The sequence below is a fragment of the Arachis hypogaea genome, chromosome 9 (assembly GCF_003086295.3).
Source record: "Arachis hypogaea cultivar Tifrunner chromosome 9, arahy.Tifrunner.gnm2.J5K5, whole genome shotgun sequence".
Lineage (NCBI taxonomy): Eukaryota > Viridiplantae > Streptophyta > Magnoliopsida > Fabales > Fabaceae > Arachis > Arachis hypogaea.
In genome coordinates, this window is record NC_092044.1 from 119,835,734 (window position 1) to 119,854,863 (window position 19,130).

At 27.0% G+C, this 19,130-nt stretch overlaps 1 protein-coding gene across 1 annotated transcript; it reads right to left on the bottom strand.

The window, feature by feature from the left end:
- Positions 1-987: 987 nt before the first annotated feature.
- On the bottom strand, positions 988-2,748 carry LOC112712684 (uncharacterized). The gene is made up of 2 exons (XM_025765619.2): positions 2,143-2,748; positions 988-1,343 (listed from the first exon to the last, which is right to left on the bottom strand). The coding sequence occupies exon 1, from the start codon at positions 2,711-2,713 to the stop codon at positions 2,162-2,164; it is 552 nt and encodes a 183-aa protein (XP_025621404.1). The 5' UTR covers positions 2,714-2,748; the 3' UTR covers positions 988-1,343; positions 2,143-2,161.
- Positions 2,749-19,130: the final 16,382 nt, after the last annotated feature.

The window sequence follows — 19,130 nt, forward strand, 5'->3', positions numbered from 1 at the left end:
TGAGATGGATGCAAATTCGTCTTGGAAATGAAAATGCAAATTCTCTAAAGTTTTTTTTTTCTTTTTGGTTGTTTATAATTTGGTTACGATGGGATTTTTCATTCTTCCACTGTCTTAAGGTGATTTTGGGTCAATTTTATTCGATGAATAAAAAAAAAATTATCTATCTTTAACAAAATAAAAAAAATTTAATTACTGTTCGAATAGTTTCGCAAAATTTTTATTAGGTTTTTATATTTTTTTTAATTGAATTTTTGTACTAATTTTTTTTAAATTAGGTCCCTCCTGATAATAATTGACTTAATTGTATAGAGACTTAATTACTTTTAGTTCTCTTATTTTAAATTCAATAATGAGTAATATTTAAAATTATTGAGCAACTTATTAATTAAATAACTTACTGAATAATATTAAGTTAAAAATTAATTATTTCAAAATTTACTTCAAATACGATTATTGATCATTTTAATTTTATACAGTATTTTCGAATACATATTAAACTATTAAAATCTTAAAAGTATATTTTTAATTTTTAATTTATATAAAATTAAATTTAAATAATAACTTAAAAAATAACTCTTGAATTATATTTTGTTTTTACTTTTTATTCAATATATCTCTTCCTATGAAATTTCGCAACTGCTACCCAATATGCCTAAAAGAAAATTTGAAAACTTTATTCTGGGAACGAACGTACTTATATGCTGGTGCTCTCATTATAATTTTGGTGAACGAGCACAGGTCTGATAACACTGATTTAATTTAATTTAATTTAATAAATAATCAACTTGCAGTGTTGTATATATAGATATCGATATCGATAACTTTGGACTACTATATATAACTTTTTTAATCAACTTCGAGTTATGTGCTGTAATACTATTTGTCTACAACTTTTTTACATGCAGTCTAGGGTATTGAAACGCGTGATAACGATAATAATGTTATTATGTTAATAACATCGAGATTTTATCCATCACACTTGCGTTACTATAAAAAATTTTATGATTATTTAAATACGAAAACCTTACAGATGGAATACAATATAAGTGACGAAACTTATTCCCGCCACGAAAGAGGGAATAGTTATTAGAAACAGAAGTATTGAGGGGTGCAGTGCCTTACAACTGTCTAATACAAACAAGTAGATCACAATAAATTAAAATTTAAAACGCGCTTCTCAACAAAATATAATAGTCAAATAACACTTTAATTAACGAAATTATGAGACAATGCAAAAGTAATAGTTTCTCTCTTATTCTTCTCTATGCATTGGAAAAGTGCTCCGCCACCTACTTTCACCTCCTTCTTTCTTTCACACTCTTTCCGCATATTATTAGATCCTGCAAAAAAAAATATACAAAGATGTGGATTTTTGAGTGCATGTTCGATCATGATAGTAGTCATAGTACTATCTTTGGTTGTTAAAATAACATGTTTCTATATATATAGAGTTTATGGTGTTTAAAATTATAGTAACGATTATATTGACTATTTAATTTTAATAATATTAAAAAATATTATTAAAATTAAAATTATATTTTTTTATATTTTAACGATATTTTTATTTTTTTAAATTAAAAATATTCTTAAATAATAAAAAATATTATTTAATAATATCTTTCAAAAATTGCTAAAAATTAAATAGTTACCGTAACTACGTATGATGATATAGTCGTTGATGTACCGAGAAATTTTGTAGTCAATATAAGAAAACCAACTAATTAAGTATATTTTCTTTCTTTTGTCAAAAGAGAAAAATAAAAAAAATACGGTGACTCAAGTGAAATCGATTTTACGTCTAATTTTTAAGTATTAACTTTATGTGAAGTCAATTTTACTTAAATTTTCACAAAATATATATATATATATATATATATATATATATATATATATATATATATAGTTATTGATGACAGGTTGACTAAATGTTAATCATGAAAAATAAAAAACTTTATAATAAATTTAGGGTGAAAAGCAGGTGCAGTTAATTTTATGTGAAGTTGATATCTGAGAGCCATTAGATGATTTAACTGATTTGATTAAATTTTTATCTAACGACTCTTAGATATCAACTTCATGTAAGACTTCACCTGAGTTTTCATCTAAATTTAGGTGGTGCATGAAAAACTTTATTATTACCATTTAATGAGCACTGTATCTAGTAGTGGTGAGGTGGAGGGGGAGATTTGTAGTAGTAGGTAGGTGGAGGTGGAGAATGAACTGGAGGAGGAGGAGACGGGTACTTGTAAGGCTTCTTGTGTGGTGGCGGAGGAGAGTGGTAAACTGGGTGGGGAACGTAGTGGTGGACTGGTGGTGGTGGAGAGTGGTACACCGGGTGATGAGGGTGGTGGTGAGGGTACTTGTGCACCGGTGGTGGCGGAGACGGGTACTTGTAGTGCTTCTTGTGTGGTGGTGGAGAGTGGTGCACTGGGTAAGGGTGAGGGTAGGGCTTGTGAACTGGTGGTGGTGGAGGAGAGTGGTAAACTGGGTGGGGGTGAGGGTAGGGTTTGTGAACTGGTGGTGGTGGAGATGAGTAATGGTAAGGAGGCGGTGGTGAGTGTGGTGGTGGTGGAGATGGGTAGTGGTAAGGTGCATGTTTGGGTGGTGGTGGTGAGAGATATGGGTATTTATAAGCTGAGATTTCACATGGTAAAGTGAAAAGGATTATGGCTATTGCTAGAGTAAGAGAAGACACTACAAGAGAAGCCATTTTTTCTTTTCCTTCTGGGTTATGCTCTTACAATGCTACTCCCTCCCTCATTTTATAGCCTTCTTTCTCTACCATTTTCACTATAACTAATAATCTATGATAAATGACACTGACACACACCGGACACGATACGATATGGGACACGTTGATACGCAAATTTTAAAATCTTATATGATATAGGAACATGCATATATATAAAATAAAAAGTATTTTTTAAATAAATTGTAATGATATTTTAATATTTTATTGATATTAAAATATAAATTAAAATTTTAAATTATTTTTAATGTCTTATTTTAATTATATAAAATATTTAAAATATTTTTTATCTTAGCAATTAATAATATATTATATCTAAATTTATTTTTAAAATATATGGTAAGAATAAGACTGGACACACTGACACGTGATAGTATTTAAGTGTATTCAGGCGTGTTCAAAAAAAATTTATTTTTTATTAAAACAGAATTGAACACGATAGATACACGTATCAGACGAGTATCAATAAATGTCGTGTCCAAAATATATCCGATATGTAAATACAGCAACTCAACGAAATGTCCGTAGTTTATTGCTAATAATCAACTTGGTAATATTAACTTTTAATTGCTTTTACTTCTAGAACAATAATGCAATGCAACCCGTAAGTGTTTTCCAAGGTTAATTATTGATTTAGAATTCGGTAGCTATAGATAGCTAGCTAGAAATGCGTGCAAACACCACCTTTTATTTTTATTTATTCACTAAAGAAAGGACAATAATATGATTCATAATTGTTTTTATTAATTCCAATAATATTAAAATTAAACACTGCAGTCCGGAAATTGCTGGATATATTGTGCGTCATGAACAGGAGACTGCTGAGTCGATTTTTCTAGTCTCTCTGTCTCCTATCAAACTAGCAAATAACATACATAATTTCCTTATCAAGTGTCACCTCCCCACCCCGGGGATCTCCTCTACATAGAAATATATGTGTCGAAGGAGATAAATAAAATACAATATTATAGTTAATACAGAAGATGCATATATACATAAACAATCTCAAAAAAATACATTTAATCAATCTATATTATTGATATTTTCGTCTCTACTAATATCAGAATTCGTAAAAATTAATAGATCTCAAGCAAATAATATGTTGGTTTATGGTATGAATTAAGGATCTACCAATTAGTTCGAATCGATTGGTCACACCAGTCAAATCGAGAACAAATAAAAGGATAAATTGGTCAAAAATTATAACCGTTGAATTAAAAAATTGTAATTGAACTATCAAATCAATCAAAAATTAGTTAATCAAACCGAACTGATACTTAATTGGTTTTTAAATTTTGGCTCTAAATTGCGCTGTTTGTTCAAAGAATCTTAGCTATTTGTCTTTCTCTCTCACTTACTCACACTTTTCTTTCTCTTTCCTCTCACTTCTACCTCTCATCTCGAGCTCCTCCCTCACTTCCGTTAAGCTACTGTCTTATTACTGTCGCCGTCGCAACTGCTAGAAGCTACCTTTTGTACTACGGTCATTTTCGCTACCGTTTGAACTTCGAATCTATCGTCGCCATTGCAATAAGTTTCGCCTAATTCCTCCATCGCATAGCCACTATCCCGCCGCGACGGTTCTATTCTACCGCACTCAAGTCCTTTAGCTGCGTCAGCCCTTCCGTCTTACTCTTTGTCCCCTTCTGTGCTTTATCTGCTACTCTGCTCTCTCTCTAGAATTTTTTTTAATTATAATTAACTAATTATTGTTTTAATTGGTTAGTCAATCTGTGATTTTTCACTTTTTTTTTTCAATTATTGTTATCACTAGCTAGTTATTATTGTGGTTTAGAATTGTGGCTAATCTTAAATATTGATTCTAATGTGCTCTGGTTCTATTAGTTGATTGATTTGATTATGATATTTTTAATTCGAATTTTGTTGTTGTTAATATTGCTCTATCATTATATCTATGTTGACTGTATTATGAGATGATTGGTTGTTGTACGTCTATAATACTGTTATTGGCTTGTTCATGTTTGTTCTTAGTTAATTAATTATGTTATTGGTTTACTGCTTGATGATAATTTGATACTGACTTATGCTCATTTTTATTTGTTTTTGGTTGATTAATTCTGTTTCTTGATAAAGAATCAAGTTATTTGATTTTGAGTTTGTACTATTAATTTTGGTTTTCAAAATTTTGTTAATTTTAGCTAAAAAAAAAATTGTGCTAAAAGTATGAAATCTTGATGATCTTTGTTAATCTTTAAAAAAATTTGTTGCTGTTATATAATTTTTTTATTGTATTATTGTGATTTAATTGTTGGTGTTATTACTGTATAACTTTAATTTTAATTGTTCTTGGTGGTGTTGTTTATTTAATTGTTCATTGTGTTAATCCTTGTGGTACAAATTCTCCTCTAATTTAAAAAAGGCCTTTTTTTTTGTTTTGGATAAGCCATTTAGCTTAGATGAAATTTTTTATGGTACTGTTTTTAGATACGAAGAATATATAATACAGTGTGGTCATTCTTCTTTTTATTCTTGTCCTTTTAATTATTGGGTGTTTGTGTTTTTTTTAAATTGTTAACTAATTTTTGTTGTTGATAAATAATGGCCGCTTTAAATTTTGTTTGATTATTATTATTATTTATAATTTTTTTTAATTTTAGATGATAGTATTAATGAAGAAGTACTTAGAAGTAATAATGTATTTTTGTAGAGAATAATTTGACGAGTTACGTATCAAAATGGTCTCTGAGATTGGCATCGCATAAAAATCGTCTCTGAGATTTTAATTGCACCAATTATGTTTCTAAGATTGACAAAAATGCACCATGTTAGTCCCTAACTCATTTTTTATTAACGACATAATGACATGGCTTGATGACGTGGGTTGTTAGTGACACGTGTTACTCCATGATTTGGCCACATATAATGTTATGATGATGTGTTGAATAGTGACACGTGGCATGCTGATATAGATGGTTGTGCCACATGTCACAATGTTATTTGGCTACGTGTCTGTTTGTGCCACGTGTCGCAATAGTATTCTTCTATGTGTCATCCATTATGTCATCATTGTAGATGTACCAAATTAGTCATTCACTTTGCATTAATTAAATGACTCATTTTACTCATTGAAATTGAATGTCATGCACCAAACTAGTTCCTTCCTCAGTTTTTTCTCATTTTTTTAAAATTTTAAATTTTTCAATATCTTAGATGCACTGATTTCAATTCTACTTTTTCACGTATCGTTTAAATACAAGTGTTTTTATAAAATATTTTAAAATTTTAGTTTTAATTATATAATATTTTTCTATGATAATTTTACATTAGTAAATTTTGTAATATATAAATATGTTATTATAAAAAAATTATATGATTGAGTAAACACATTTTTCATCAAAAAACATGTATTTTTAACAAGAAATCAAAAATTAAAATACACATTTTTTTGGGTTCTTATAAAATACACGTTTCCGTTGTGTGTAAATAGACTAGACTGAAGGCACTTCAAGCACTCTCACTACTATCTCTGACCTCTTTAGTCTAGACGAAAGAGATCGAAGATGGTAGTGGGGTGCTTGAAACGTCTTCACGTCAACTCCAAGACGACGGTTAGGGATGCCCGCAAGAAAAAAATTATTTTATAAAAACACTTATATTTAAATAACATGTGAAAAAATAGAATTGAAATTAATGGATTCAAAGATATTGAAAATTTTGAATTTATAGAAAAAAAGGAGAAAAAACTGGTGAAGAGACTAGTTTGATGCACGACATTCAATTTCAGGGACTAAGATGAGTCACTTCATGCAAAGTGAGGGACTAATTTGGTGTATTTATAATGGGTGCTTGACACGTGGTACAAATAACATTGTGACATATGGCTGTTGATCGAAAAATATTTTCGATAAAGGTAAATTGGTTCGAAGTAATAAAGAGGTCAAAGACATAGGCAGTTTTCGAAAAGATACACATGCAAGCATGGGCTGGAGATAATCGACGCGGATTCAATTACATTTACTTTATTAAATCGAATAGGCCTAATCAAACAAGATATTCAAGACAGGTAATCGAATAAGATATTCGAATAAGTGGATCGAGCAGTTATGGTAGTGGAGAAGTTAAAGGCTTTCATCATGCGAGGAAATCATGGGTAACGTTTATAGTCAAAAGGCGGGAATGGTTACCAAGGAGTATGCATTCAAGACTGTGATTTTGTAATTAATTGTAATTAATTGTCAGTTACTAAAAGTAGATTATAAATACTATGAAGTTTTAGAGAATAAGGGTTGAAACTTTAACTCAGAAAACACTCAAGCACAATCACATTCCTAGAGAATTCCTGAGTCTACGATCGAGTTATTTTTCTGTATGGTTCCTTTCATGATTTTACTCTTTCAATTTATCTTCTTGTAAATTTTATTTTTCAAGCAAGTTTAAGTATTCTTTACTTTCAATATTTAATTTACATTTCTGTACTTTTAATATTTATGCCAAAGCCATTTTGACTCAATCGAAGGCAATTTATTGCTTTCTTTTAATTTCAACGCATCACTTTTCAATTTCAGCATATTTTCTTTCTTCAAAACTCTATTTCTTCGTTTCTTCTATCTATTTACAAATTTTAATTTATTTTTTATCCCAATATCCGTTTAATCAAAGACACTTTGATATACTTTTAGAAAATTGGTACCTGCAAAGAGGAGTAGCTTTCACTCTCAGACTACTAGATATCGAATCACCATCGATTTGCTAAAAATCGACAAAACAAATTGGCACGCCCGATGGGACAGTTTCTAAAAATTGAAGTGTGTCAAATTACTCTTTTCGTGTCGTTTGGTGTATGCGATTCCAAAGTGAAAAAATCATTCACATGGCTGATAAAATGTCAAATTAAACCAGTAATTGTGCAACAAGTGGACGTGACTTCACGTTCGAAAGGTGCAATTGCGAGTGAAAGCATAGCAGTTACAACTATTCAAACTGAAAATGTTGGACGTAATACTCGTCCACGTGGCACTTTGCTACCATTCCAGCCTCCATTAATCACCGGTTGGCCTCCTTATGGTCTTCCTCCTAGTTATACCCCACCAGTGAGTTGTTTTGTTCCTCCTATTCGATTTGAAAGTGTAAATGGAGAGAATAATTCTCAAAACACACAACAACATTCCGAATATTCTGGTGACTATATTGTGGGCTCTACTTCGAATGCTGCTAATTCAGTGAGAGTATATCGACAACAAGTAGAGGAAAGTCATCATGAATTAGTCAATTTATTGACTCAACAAATGACCACAATACTAAATCTGATGATGGTTGATCACTAATCAAAATTCGAACATTTTGGTAGACAAGTCGAACGTATTGCTCGAATTGTAGATTATGAGGAAGGTGAAAGACATAATGCCAAGAAAAATAATGAAGGATTGGAAAATATATTTCAAAACGAAAACAATGTTTTTAATAGAGAAAATTCTCATATAGTTCCCCATGGTCAAAAATGCTGATGAATTTCTAGCCAGATTATGTCCTAATCATGGTGGTGAACATTATCAAGTCACTAGAATTGTGGAAAAAGTTCTTAATCGAGTCGGTCTGAATGTTGGTTTTATGAATCGACCCCACTTTGTGTCTGCATTCTCCCAAGTTGTTAAAATGACTAAAGTGCCAAGAGGGATAAAAAATCCAAAGATAATCAAAAAATTTGCTGGAAAAGTTGGAGAATCGACTACTGAATATGTCGCTTGATACTTGGTTGAGATTTAAAACTTAGCCAATGATGAAAATTTGAAAATGAAGTTTTTTCCTTCTTCGTTAACGAAAAATGCATTTACTTGGTTTTCAAATCTTAGACCAAATTCGATGATGATATATGGAATCAGTTAGAAATTGTTTTCACGCTCAGTTTTATCGAAGAAAATCTTGCTTGCCGTGATGCATTTCAGTTATGGTCTTCATCGCTCCTCCTTTTGTCATATATCGTATAAATGCAAATATGTACACAATTTTATTTTTCATCTTTCGAGTCAGATAGATGTCATTGATTCGTCTTGTCCAATAGAATAAGTGAAATAATTCCTTCTTTAAAATATCATTCGACAGATTATTGACAAAAACAGAAAAAGAAACGTTTTCTACTCATTGGTACTCTTCTCAATTTTAAATCCTAGGATCTATTTTCTGAAAATTTCTAGTTCTACCCCATTTAGTGTCCCCCTCCCTCACCCCTCTCTCTCACACCATCTCTCTCACTTCCTCCAAAGATAGGAAATAAAAGGGAGAGTCCAGTGACAAATAAACACACGAAAAAACTCTTTACTATCTCATATATTATTGACTTTAGTATTGAAAAAAAAATTAAAGACTATTTTTTATTCCAAATTTTTAAAATTAAAATAGTACTTGTCCCTAAATATTATTATACACGTTGTGGATTCAAATTGCCATTGCATTATATAATGATCTACAAAAGATTTCTAATTTTTTTTAATAAGAATTATTGTTTAGTATTATAATTTAAATAAAAAATTAATATATTATCAATATAATATTATTTACACTCACATTTATATGATATATATCAAAATTTCTGTTAAATTAAATACTAAAAATTAAAAAATGTGTTATTACCTTTGGTAATAAAAAATTCTAATTTTATATTATAAAATTATTTATTCCAAACAATTAAATTGTTAGATAAACTACATCTAACACATTATTAAATTATTGTACCTATATCTAGATCTATTATAATAAGTGATTATACATCATTATTTATTTTGTTTTATGCCTTGATTTTGACCCAAAAATAATACTAACAACCATTTGAATGTTGACTGAAAACCCGGAGCAATACATCAACTTGGGCACGTTGTCGCCTCCATGATCCCTAATCTTTCTTTTCTCTACTTATGTGCAATTAACAATTTTTTAATAAATATATCTCCAATAATTTTTTTTTTTTATTACTTCATCAATCAATCTGCTTCATAATATTTGTCTGATTTACATTTTTTAACATTTAAAATATTTATCCTGTTTATAATATTTAATTGTAAATTCATTTTTTATTTAAATTTAATTTTTAAAAATGATGCATGTAATTTTAAAATAGAAAATATATAATATGTTAATTTTATATCACTTGAATTTTAACTTTTTATATAAAAATAATTCTATCTATCTATATAAATTTCTCTATTCTTACGGTTTTTTTTTCTTTTTTGATGATCTATACGTTTTTTGTTTATCGATCAATAATATTAGACATATATAGAAGCTATTTATATAAACAGCTCCTATATATATCTAATAAGTAATATTTTGAAACAAGAATTTCTATCCTTTTATCTAATATTAATTAAGAATAATGATTTTCGTTTCATAATATATAAGTATAATTTTATAATTTTACGTAAATAATTAATTAATATAAGTATAATTTTATAATTCAATATATATATATATATATATATATATATATATATATATATATATATATATATATATATATATATATATAGACGTACATAAATAATTGATTAATTATAAGTATAGTTTTTTATAATTCACCGTCACGATTTAAAGGCAATCATCACAAAAAAGTCTACAATTCGATCTACAGTGATGTCTTATATGTCTAAATGTAGATTCGATATATTTCACATTCAAATCTCACCTTCTTTCCTAAAATATCTCCCTAAGGCCTAAGCACATTCCTTATGTTGTATTTTGATTTTGCTACAATTTTTTTTTTTTTATTTTTTAATACACTGTTTTAAGCTGACATAGGATTATTTTTCATATTTACTGCCATTCTGGCAACATAAAAATATTTTATTTAGTTAATTAGTTAATACTTATAGTTATTTATATGATTTCTATTTCATGAGATGATGATTGTACTGAATCAATAAAAATAAGTTGAAAATTCAATTGCAGTCGATTTTACGTGAAGTTGATATATAGTTGAGAGTCGTTAGATGAAAATTTAGTCAAATTAGTCAAATCATTTGACAACTCTTAATTATCAACTTCACGTAAAATCAACTGTACCTGAGTTTTCACCTAAAAATAATGAATGGATGGTTGTATATTTTTTTACCAGATGTTTTGATATAAGTTAAAAAAGAAAAATAAAAGCAATTCCTTATTAGATTATCCTTATCATTTTTATGGAATTTTCGTTGAATATGAACGAACGGATCAGTTAAGTTCGTGTTAATTTCATATAAATATCATTGGTTCAATTGAAAAACGAAGAAATGTTATGGGAAATGAATATTGTCTGGTAATATTTTTTTTCACGAATTTAAACTGATAAATAAATACATATAAATATTTATATTTCTAATATATTTTTTTATACAAAATTTTTTTGTTTTTATTTATGTAAATTTTTTATATAAATTTTTTATTTATTTTATACTTTTTTTTTACAATAACAAATATCGAACTTTAAAATTTTTTATCATAAAAACTTTAATATTATATTATAAAATTACTTTTTTAATTTTAAACTAATAAAAGAAATATATAAACAGTTTGATTAATTTATAATCTTAAGTGGGAAAGCATCTCTTAGAATAATTAATTAATTAAAGGAGGGTTGAGCTTTCGGAGCCAGCTCAAAGGATGTGTCGTCAGTGTTGAAGTTGAACTGTAATATAATCACATTTTAGTTTATACTCTTATAGTAGTTTAAGTTTATAATATATAGGCTAAAATATATTTTTTTATCTTTAAAATTTATTGAAAATTTTTAAAAATATTTTAAATTTTATTTTGTTTTAATTTTATCTTAATCTTTTTATTTTGTCTCAAAAATTTTATAATTCGATAATAATACATAATAATTATGTTTTATTTACTTGTATTAAATTTTATAAATTATCGAATTATAAAATTTTTATAAAATTATTACTGAATTAATTTTAAAATTAAAAAAATTATCACTAAAAATATATTTAATGTAAATTATAAAATTTTAGTACGAAAATAAAATAAAATAAATTTAAAAAATATTTTTAAAATTTTTTAACAAATTTAAAGAATAAAAAATATACTTTCGTTAATATATAGGTGAATGCTATGATGTTCAAAAAGTAGTGTCTATTTACTAAAAAATGTTAAAAATTAATATTTAATTTAAAAGATATAAAAATAAATTATTTTTAAAAATTCAAAACTTACCACAAAAGATAAGTTAAACAAAAGTTAGGCAAAAATTGATAGTCACCGTAGAATTCTCCTAATATATAATATATTATAACAGACGCTTGTGCATGTAGAGAAATCTTTCACGTGGCACAGTCAATATTTTGCCTATAATATACTGGAGTAGGTGATGACTAATCTATGATTCACTCTCCCTCAATTTTTGTTTTTCAAAGAAAAATGTCTTTTAAGCAAGGATAACTATAAAGTTGAAAATTATTGTTTTTAATGACACCATTTTCGTCTTCGATCCTTAAGAAGAAAATGAAAAATAAAGGCGCATAGATAATTATATTGCAATATATATGCATGAACCTTGATTTAGTTGATTAGTCCGTTTGATCACAGGAATAAGAAGAGAAATGTGTTTACATTCCAAATTCAGCAAAAGCCGCGTATCATATTGAATATTGTGAACTATTCTTTTGCATTGTTCTAGATAATTTTTTTTCCAGAATGATATTTGTACAAATAGAACTCATCAACTAAGTGAATAACTAATAACCCTTGGGGAAAAAATGTTAAAAAAAATCCCAAACCCTCGACTTATGTCTTATTATTAGATGAGGGTGTTTTTAACTTTTTTCATAAATATTGTTGGTTGTTTGATGAGTTCTAGTTGTATAAATGAACGGTAATAAGAATAACTATTTGAAAAAGTATAGGGAGTCAATGGTCTAAACGTACAATGTGTACAATAGAGGTTTAAAAAGTATTAGAGATATGACCATTAGTGTGACATTGTCCTGTTAAATTATGTTTTTGGGATGAGTGGATTCATGATATTAGAGTTCTAGATTCAAAAGGTCAAAAGTTTAATTCTTGGTAAATCCTAAAATTAACTTAAACTTAACAGTACTCTAACTATTTATATATATGTCTCTTTTATTAATTAAGTTTTTAGATAAATAATTTTATAATATAATATTCAAATTTTTTATGACTAAAAGATTTATAATTTGATTCTTGTAATAATGTTACTATAAGACAAATAAAAAAAAATATTTTCATAAAATTCACGTAAAAAAAAACAAAAAATATATTAAATATAATAATTCATATGTTTTTATTTATATTTTAAATTTTTTAAATGCATATTTTTATAATAGATTAGATTTTTTTGAGCTTGTTTTATGTTATAATGTGTTTTTAATTTATTTTAAAAATAAATTAAACAAAAGTCAACGTTTAAGTTGTTATTAGGTAGGAGGAATATCGTACAGACTGCCGACAATAGAAGATGAAATTTTCAATGGTAAATTATATTATATTCCTGAAATTGGCTACTCTAAATATACATCAACTTGTGAAACGAAAAAAAAAATTATATGCAGCAACTTGTATTGAAATCTCGAGTATCAGTAAATTATAGATGAATTAGATCTACCAAAAGTCACCCAAAAAAAAAAAAAAAGAATTAGATCTACCATGTGAATTCAAGAATATTTTAAAATCACGATTGGCTTACTTTAATTTAGAAAGACCTCATTGATTCTCGCTTCGACGATTCTTTGTTCATATATTCGATCCGGTGCCGTGCAGACACAAGTCTTATTCAAACATACATTGCTAGCTAGAGATAACAATTAACTATATTGAGTTAATAATTATTGGGTCAATCAATTAATTTTTTATACATTGGGTATGGTTTACTTGGTTTAGCATGTGCATTTGCCCAATCATAATCCTTGTGTCTGCAACAAGGGTGTAGCTAGAGTATAAAATCATAATAATTATAAGGCCACACATTTACCATTTGTCTTTTACATCTAAAACCAAAGGAAAAAAACTTAAAAAATAAAAACTAGCATCAATTGATTGTTGTATATATAAGGTAAGAGTCGAATTTCCAACACTAATTTAGAAAGACTAGCAAGATAATTACTAGACAAACCCAACTTAGTTAAATTAGAGTATACATTGATATTGTTGCTTAAGAAAAGGACCAAGCCCAAATTGAATTAAGCCCATGATATAAGAGACATATAGGCCTATAGGCTGAAGCCCAAGAAAGGAAATTATAGTTTGGTCCTTTATCGACACAAAAAAAACAAAATATTGGATCCTTTGGGAAAAAAGGTCGGTACCCATAAAATGGTGATTTTTAATCTTTGGATTCACGACAAAAAAAAAAAAATATTTGGATTTATTTCTTATGTAAATCTAATGGCTAGCTGAAAAAGAAAAGGCTTATCTATTTTTTTCTTCTGCTTGGAGGAAATTGTCACTAAACATATATCATGTCCATCGTTAGTTTGTGTGGATCCTTATGAATTTTCACATTTTAAAGTAGGAAATGTCTTTAAAAAAAAGAATAAATTATTATTTTCATTTATAAATTTTAGAATATTGACAAATTTATTTATGAATTCACACCATTAATTTAGTATAGTTTTTATATAACAAAATTATCTAAATATAATTTGTCATCTTTTTAAATTATTAGAGATGACAATAGAATAAGATGTGACTGATATTTTAATATTTACACTTATCTTTAAATATTAACTATTTGTCTCATTATCTGCTCCATCATTCGCAAGTATTTATTTACCGTCCTATATCTATTCTTTCGGACATCTTACAGATAACAAATCTATATCCTTTTATAGTATAAAATATAATTTATAATTTATAACTTATCAAAATAAAATACAAAACGCTAAAAAGATTATATAAATTTTAAATATAATTAAAGGCATCACATTACAGATTCTAAAAATTTTAAAAAAAATAGAAATTTATCAAACTAATTTTATTAAATCTAATAATTTATCTCAAACCTTTATTTCTCTGAATGTTTGGAACGGGTATAAGATAAGTATTGGACACGTCAACCGATACCTATATTCGCTCTATACCTAAACAATTATCATTAGATATTATTCGTACACACACCCTAAACTCAAATTAGCGGTTGAAAAACCTACTATATTGTGGGTGAGACAGATGGGATTGGCTCAAATTGCCATTCCTAATCTTCATTGGAAATTGTGTTGCTGCCCTTCATTCTCTTAATTAGCTTTATTGACAGTCTTGATTAGTAATCAATGATTTATTGACCCAAAAAAGAGAGGAAGAAATTAGATTATAGGAAGAGGGGGCGGATTTATAATTGTGTGTGTACTAGATGAGTACATGATTGTTGAATCATGAAAATTAAAGGATGTTTGGTTTTTATTAGTAAAACAAAATTGGAGACTTAGACACACTATTATTTATCACTAATTTAAAATTATATAATGATAATAAGAGGATGTTTTTATTTGTAGTTTCTTGAAAATACATTTAATATAAAAGGTGAATCTATTATATACACTGACACACTGTATATGTTAAAATAATAAAAAAAACTAATTTGATGTAACTTCAAGTCAAGCAACAACTAACAATTATCTTTTAAGAAAAAAAAAATTAAATTGCTCTCATAGTTAAATTTTAAGAGATAACAATGAAGATAATTCTGATTAATTTTCCCCCCTGATAATAAATACATACATTATCTAATGTATCCATGTGATGATGTGAATAAGTTAGCTAACTGGAATGCATTTCTCATTTAATTAGGATGGAATGTACCTAAATGAGTATTTGCGGGATTTAGGGGAGATGAACATGATTACAAGATTGTTGAATTATGAGGTTAATGTATGATATGTATCTTAGGTTTCTATATAGATTCACCGCATAAGTGAAATTTTACGTATAATTGTTTTCATGTAAAATTAATATTTAAAATGGTAGAATTCAGTTGCAGTTAACTTTACGTGAAGTTAATAACCGAGAGTCGATAGATGAAAATTTAGTCAAATTATTTAACGACTCTCAAATATCAACTTCACGTAAAATTGACAGCACCTGAGTTTTTACCATTTAAAAATTATTAAATAATTTAATAAATTTGTCTAAATTTTCATTTAACAATTTTCAACTATCAACTTTACACTAAAATAATTGTAATATAAACTTTTTACCGCATCTAAATTAAATTGGATTTGTCACATATAAGGTAATTCATATCTCCTATTTCTGCACTCTCGCAAGTATATTCGTGGCTACATTTTCTGGCTATATATTATCTTTTTAGAAATTTTGCATTATTTTAATAATTGTGCTATTTTTTTCGCATGAGAACGAAAAAGCACGGCACATTCAGAAAACAAAAAGAAAAAAAAATAAAAATAAAAAATGGCTTCTTAATAATTACTTTGGCCCAACTTGTCATACAGGGTTCACTTTCCTTGGATGTTTACACTTAACATTAGTCCACCCAAAGTCTTATTTTGGAAGCTTGCACATCATAGATTTTAGTAAAAAAGTTTGTTTCTTTTGCTTCTCTCATTTCATTCACGGTCATTAAAATAAAATAACAATGAATATACATTTTTATTCATTTGTTTTACTAACTGAATAAATAGCCTTTTATTTAAAAAAAAGGTTAACATTATTATTTTTTTTCTTTTCAATAATTATAATAAAGGTGACGGTAACTTTTGTCGATCCTTTTTAATACTATATGATTTTACTATGTGCTTTTAACTTCGTTATTTACATAACTACTATGTGTGGAAATTTAAAGTTTTTATTCCTTTGGAAAAACAGTGACAACATCCAAAATAGAAAATCAAATTGAAGAGTTTGATGATCTGTATTAAATTAAATTTGACAACTTATTAACACCGCACAATAATATTTGAATGAAAACATTTACTTAAAAAAAAAAAAAGATAAGATGCACTCTGCATGCCTCTGGCTCATGTCATGTGGCATTACTAAACAAGTACAGAAAACTTTGTTGTTCAAGTTAGATTCTATCATTCATAAATGGTTATTAAGTTCACCAAAACGCGTAGTAAAAACTAAGTTTAATTATTCGTTAATCTTTATAGTTTTACCGAATTTTTAATTAAATTTTTACACTTTTTTTAATTAAATTTCTATACCATATTAGATTTTGTAATTAATTAAGTTTTTACTGTAATAAAAACGTTGAAATTAATCGAATATTTTGTGGCGATTTTTAGATTTGCAAGGGGAAAAATGAATACTCTCTCATGCATGTGAAAAATATTTTCTTTCCAACCTTTGTCGGATTGTTTTTTATTTTTAATTTAATTTCCAAAATGGACAAAATCGCAAACCCATGTAAATGTAGAGTGTTTGATCTTGTTAGTTCACGTGTGGAAAGAGGACTTATCCAAATCTTCACCATTTTCTTAACTAAATGAATGAATACGTAAATCAATTTAGGATGGCCGAGTGGTCAGCTCACTCATTTGTTTAAGCAAGTGTTGATGGTTCAAATTTTGCCTTGTACATGAAACAATCTATTGGATAACTCCAAAAGATTGAAACAAATAATAGACTAAAAGCTTTTAATTAGTTTTTTGGGTTAATAATCAAATTAATTTTAAAAGACGATTCATTTTTTAAATTTATTTTTAAAAATTTTTATTAATCAAATTGGACTTTTAAAAATTATGAATTAATTTTTTAGGGACTAATATAATTTAATTAATAATATTTTTTAGAAACAAATTTGGAGAATGATATAGCTAACCCTAATTTTTTAGTCCAGTTTTATTCTCAGATTTAGTATTAGTTTTATGACCTAGCTAGTCTTAGATTTTAATAGAGTCAAATTTTAAAAGAGAAATTAAAAAAAAAGAAAAAAATTGATATTATTTCACAATTCATGTGACTAGCTAGTATTAACATACTGACTCATTATTTAACATAAAAAAATTACGTGAATATATGATTTTATTAATGATTTCAGGCTGTGTTTCTCTTTACTGTTTTAGAACAATGAAAGCTCAGACACAAAAACATACATGCACACAAATGAATATATATATAATAAAAAGACATAAACACATTTGTCATTAAAAACTAATTTTATCTCTAATAGAAAAAAAAGTTGCTAGTGATTAAAGTGATAAGAGTAAAAAGTAAAATTTTAAAAATTTTAAACAAACAAAGTTATAATAAAAATCTATCTCCTGCCTAATATATATATATATATATATATATATATATATATATATATATATATATATATAATTTTCTAGCAAGATATTAAATTGTGTATAGTTGTGTATTAGTGTATTTTTTTAAAATTTGTATATTACTAATAAATAAACAATAAATATGTGTTATTGTTGTCAAAAAATCACACATTTAAAAAATTTAAATAAATAAAAAAAAATAATATAAATAATTATATCTCTAACAACAAATAAACCAAAGAACCTAGCTTGTTTTCCTAATTAAGAAGGGAGAAATTAAAATGGAAAAAGGAATAATAGAAATTGAAGTAGCTAAAGGCGAAAATGATATTTTGGTGGTGGATTTGAATTTTTCTTTTTCTCTTAGGTCACGGACTTTTGATTCCAATATGAATAGGAAGGTAAGTGACATGAATTGCGACAAAAGTGTCACAGAAAGTTTGCTAATAATTGCAATAACGAACATTGCAGAGTGCAGAGAGAGTGAGTTCTCTGACCACTCTATGTGTGGTCATCACTCATTAATATAATTATTAACTCCATATCCAAATTCAATTACACCCAAATTAAATCAAATCATAACTACGTCACACCCTAAACCCTAACCACCCACTATATCTATTAGTCTTGCATGTTATTATTTTGTTATCATGCAATGCTATCTATGTCTATATAGTCAACTCAACGTGCACATATACATATATATACACCATGCTTGAAGAATATTTGAAAAGTGAAAAACCACCTGAAATTCTGCATATTATTATTATTATTATTATTATTATTATTGGTCGTGGAGACGTGGAGTTAGTGACCAAAATTGTCAGAGGTTTTAGAATTTAATAATATAAGATTTGTGTGATGAGGATTGAGGGTTTAATACACATTTTATTAGCTTGTATATTTTGAATTGACCAATACTTTTTTTTCTTTAATTTTGGAATTATAAAGAACGGTAAAATTTATCACATGATATATAGGACTTTCATTTTTATCCTAAATTAGATATATATTCGTATTATATATCTTGTTAATCTACAAAATAATAATGAATACAAATAATACATGTATAGCTATTACATCATAAAATGGTATGAGTAATGTTAGAGAATTAATACTATGACAATCAATTTTAATTAACATTACAATAGATAATTAAGCAAACTCCATATAGAACCTATTAAAATTGAGCTTTT

What these genes read in the sequence shown, in the direction of transcription:
- LOC112712684 (XM_025765619.2), bottom strand. Translation starts at nt 2,713, where the DNA reads ATGGCTTCTCTTGTAGTGTCTTCTCTTACTCTAGCAATAGCCATAATC.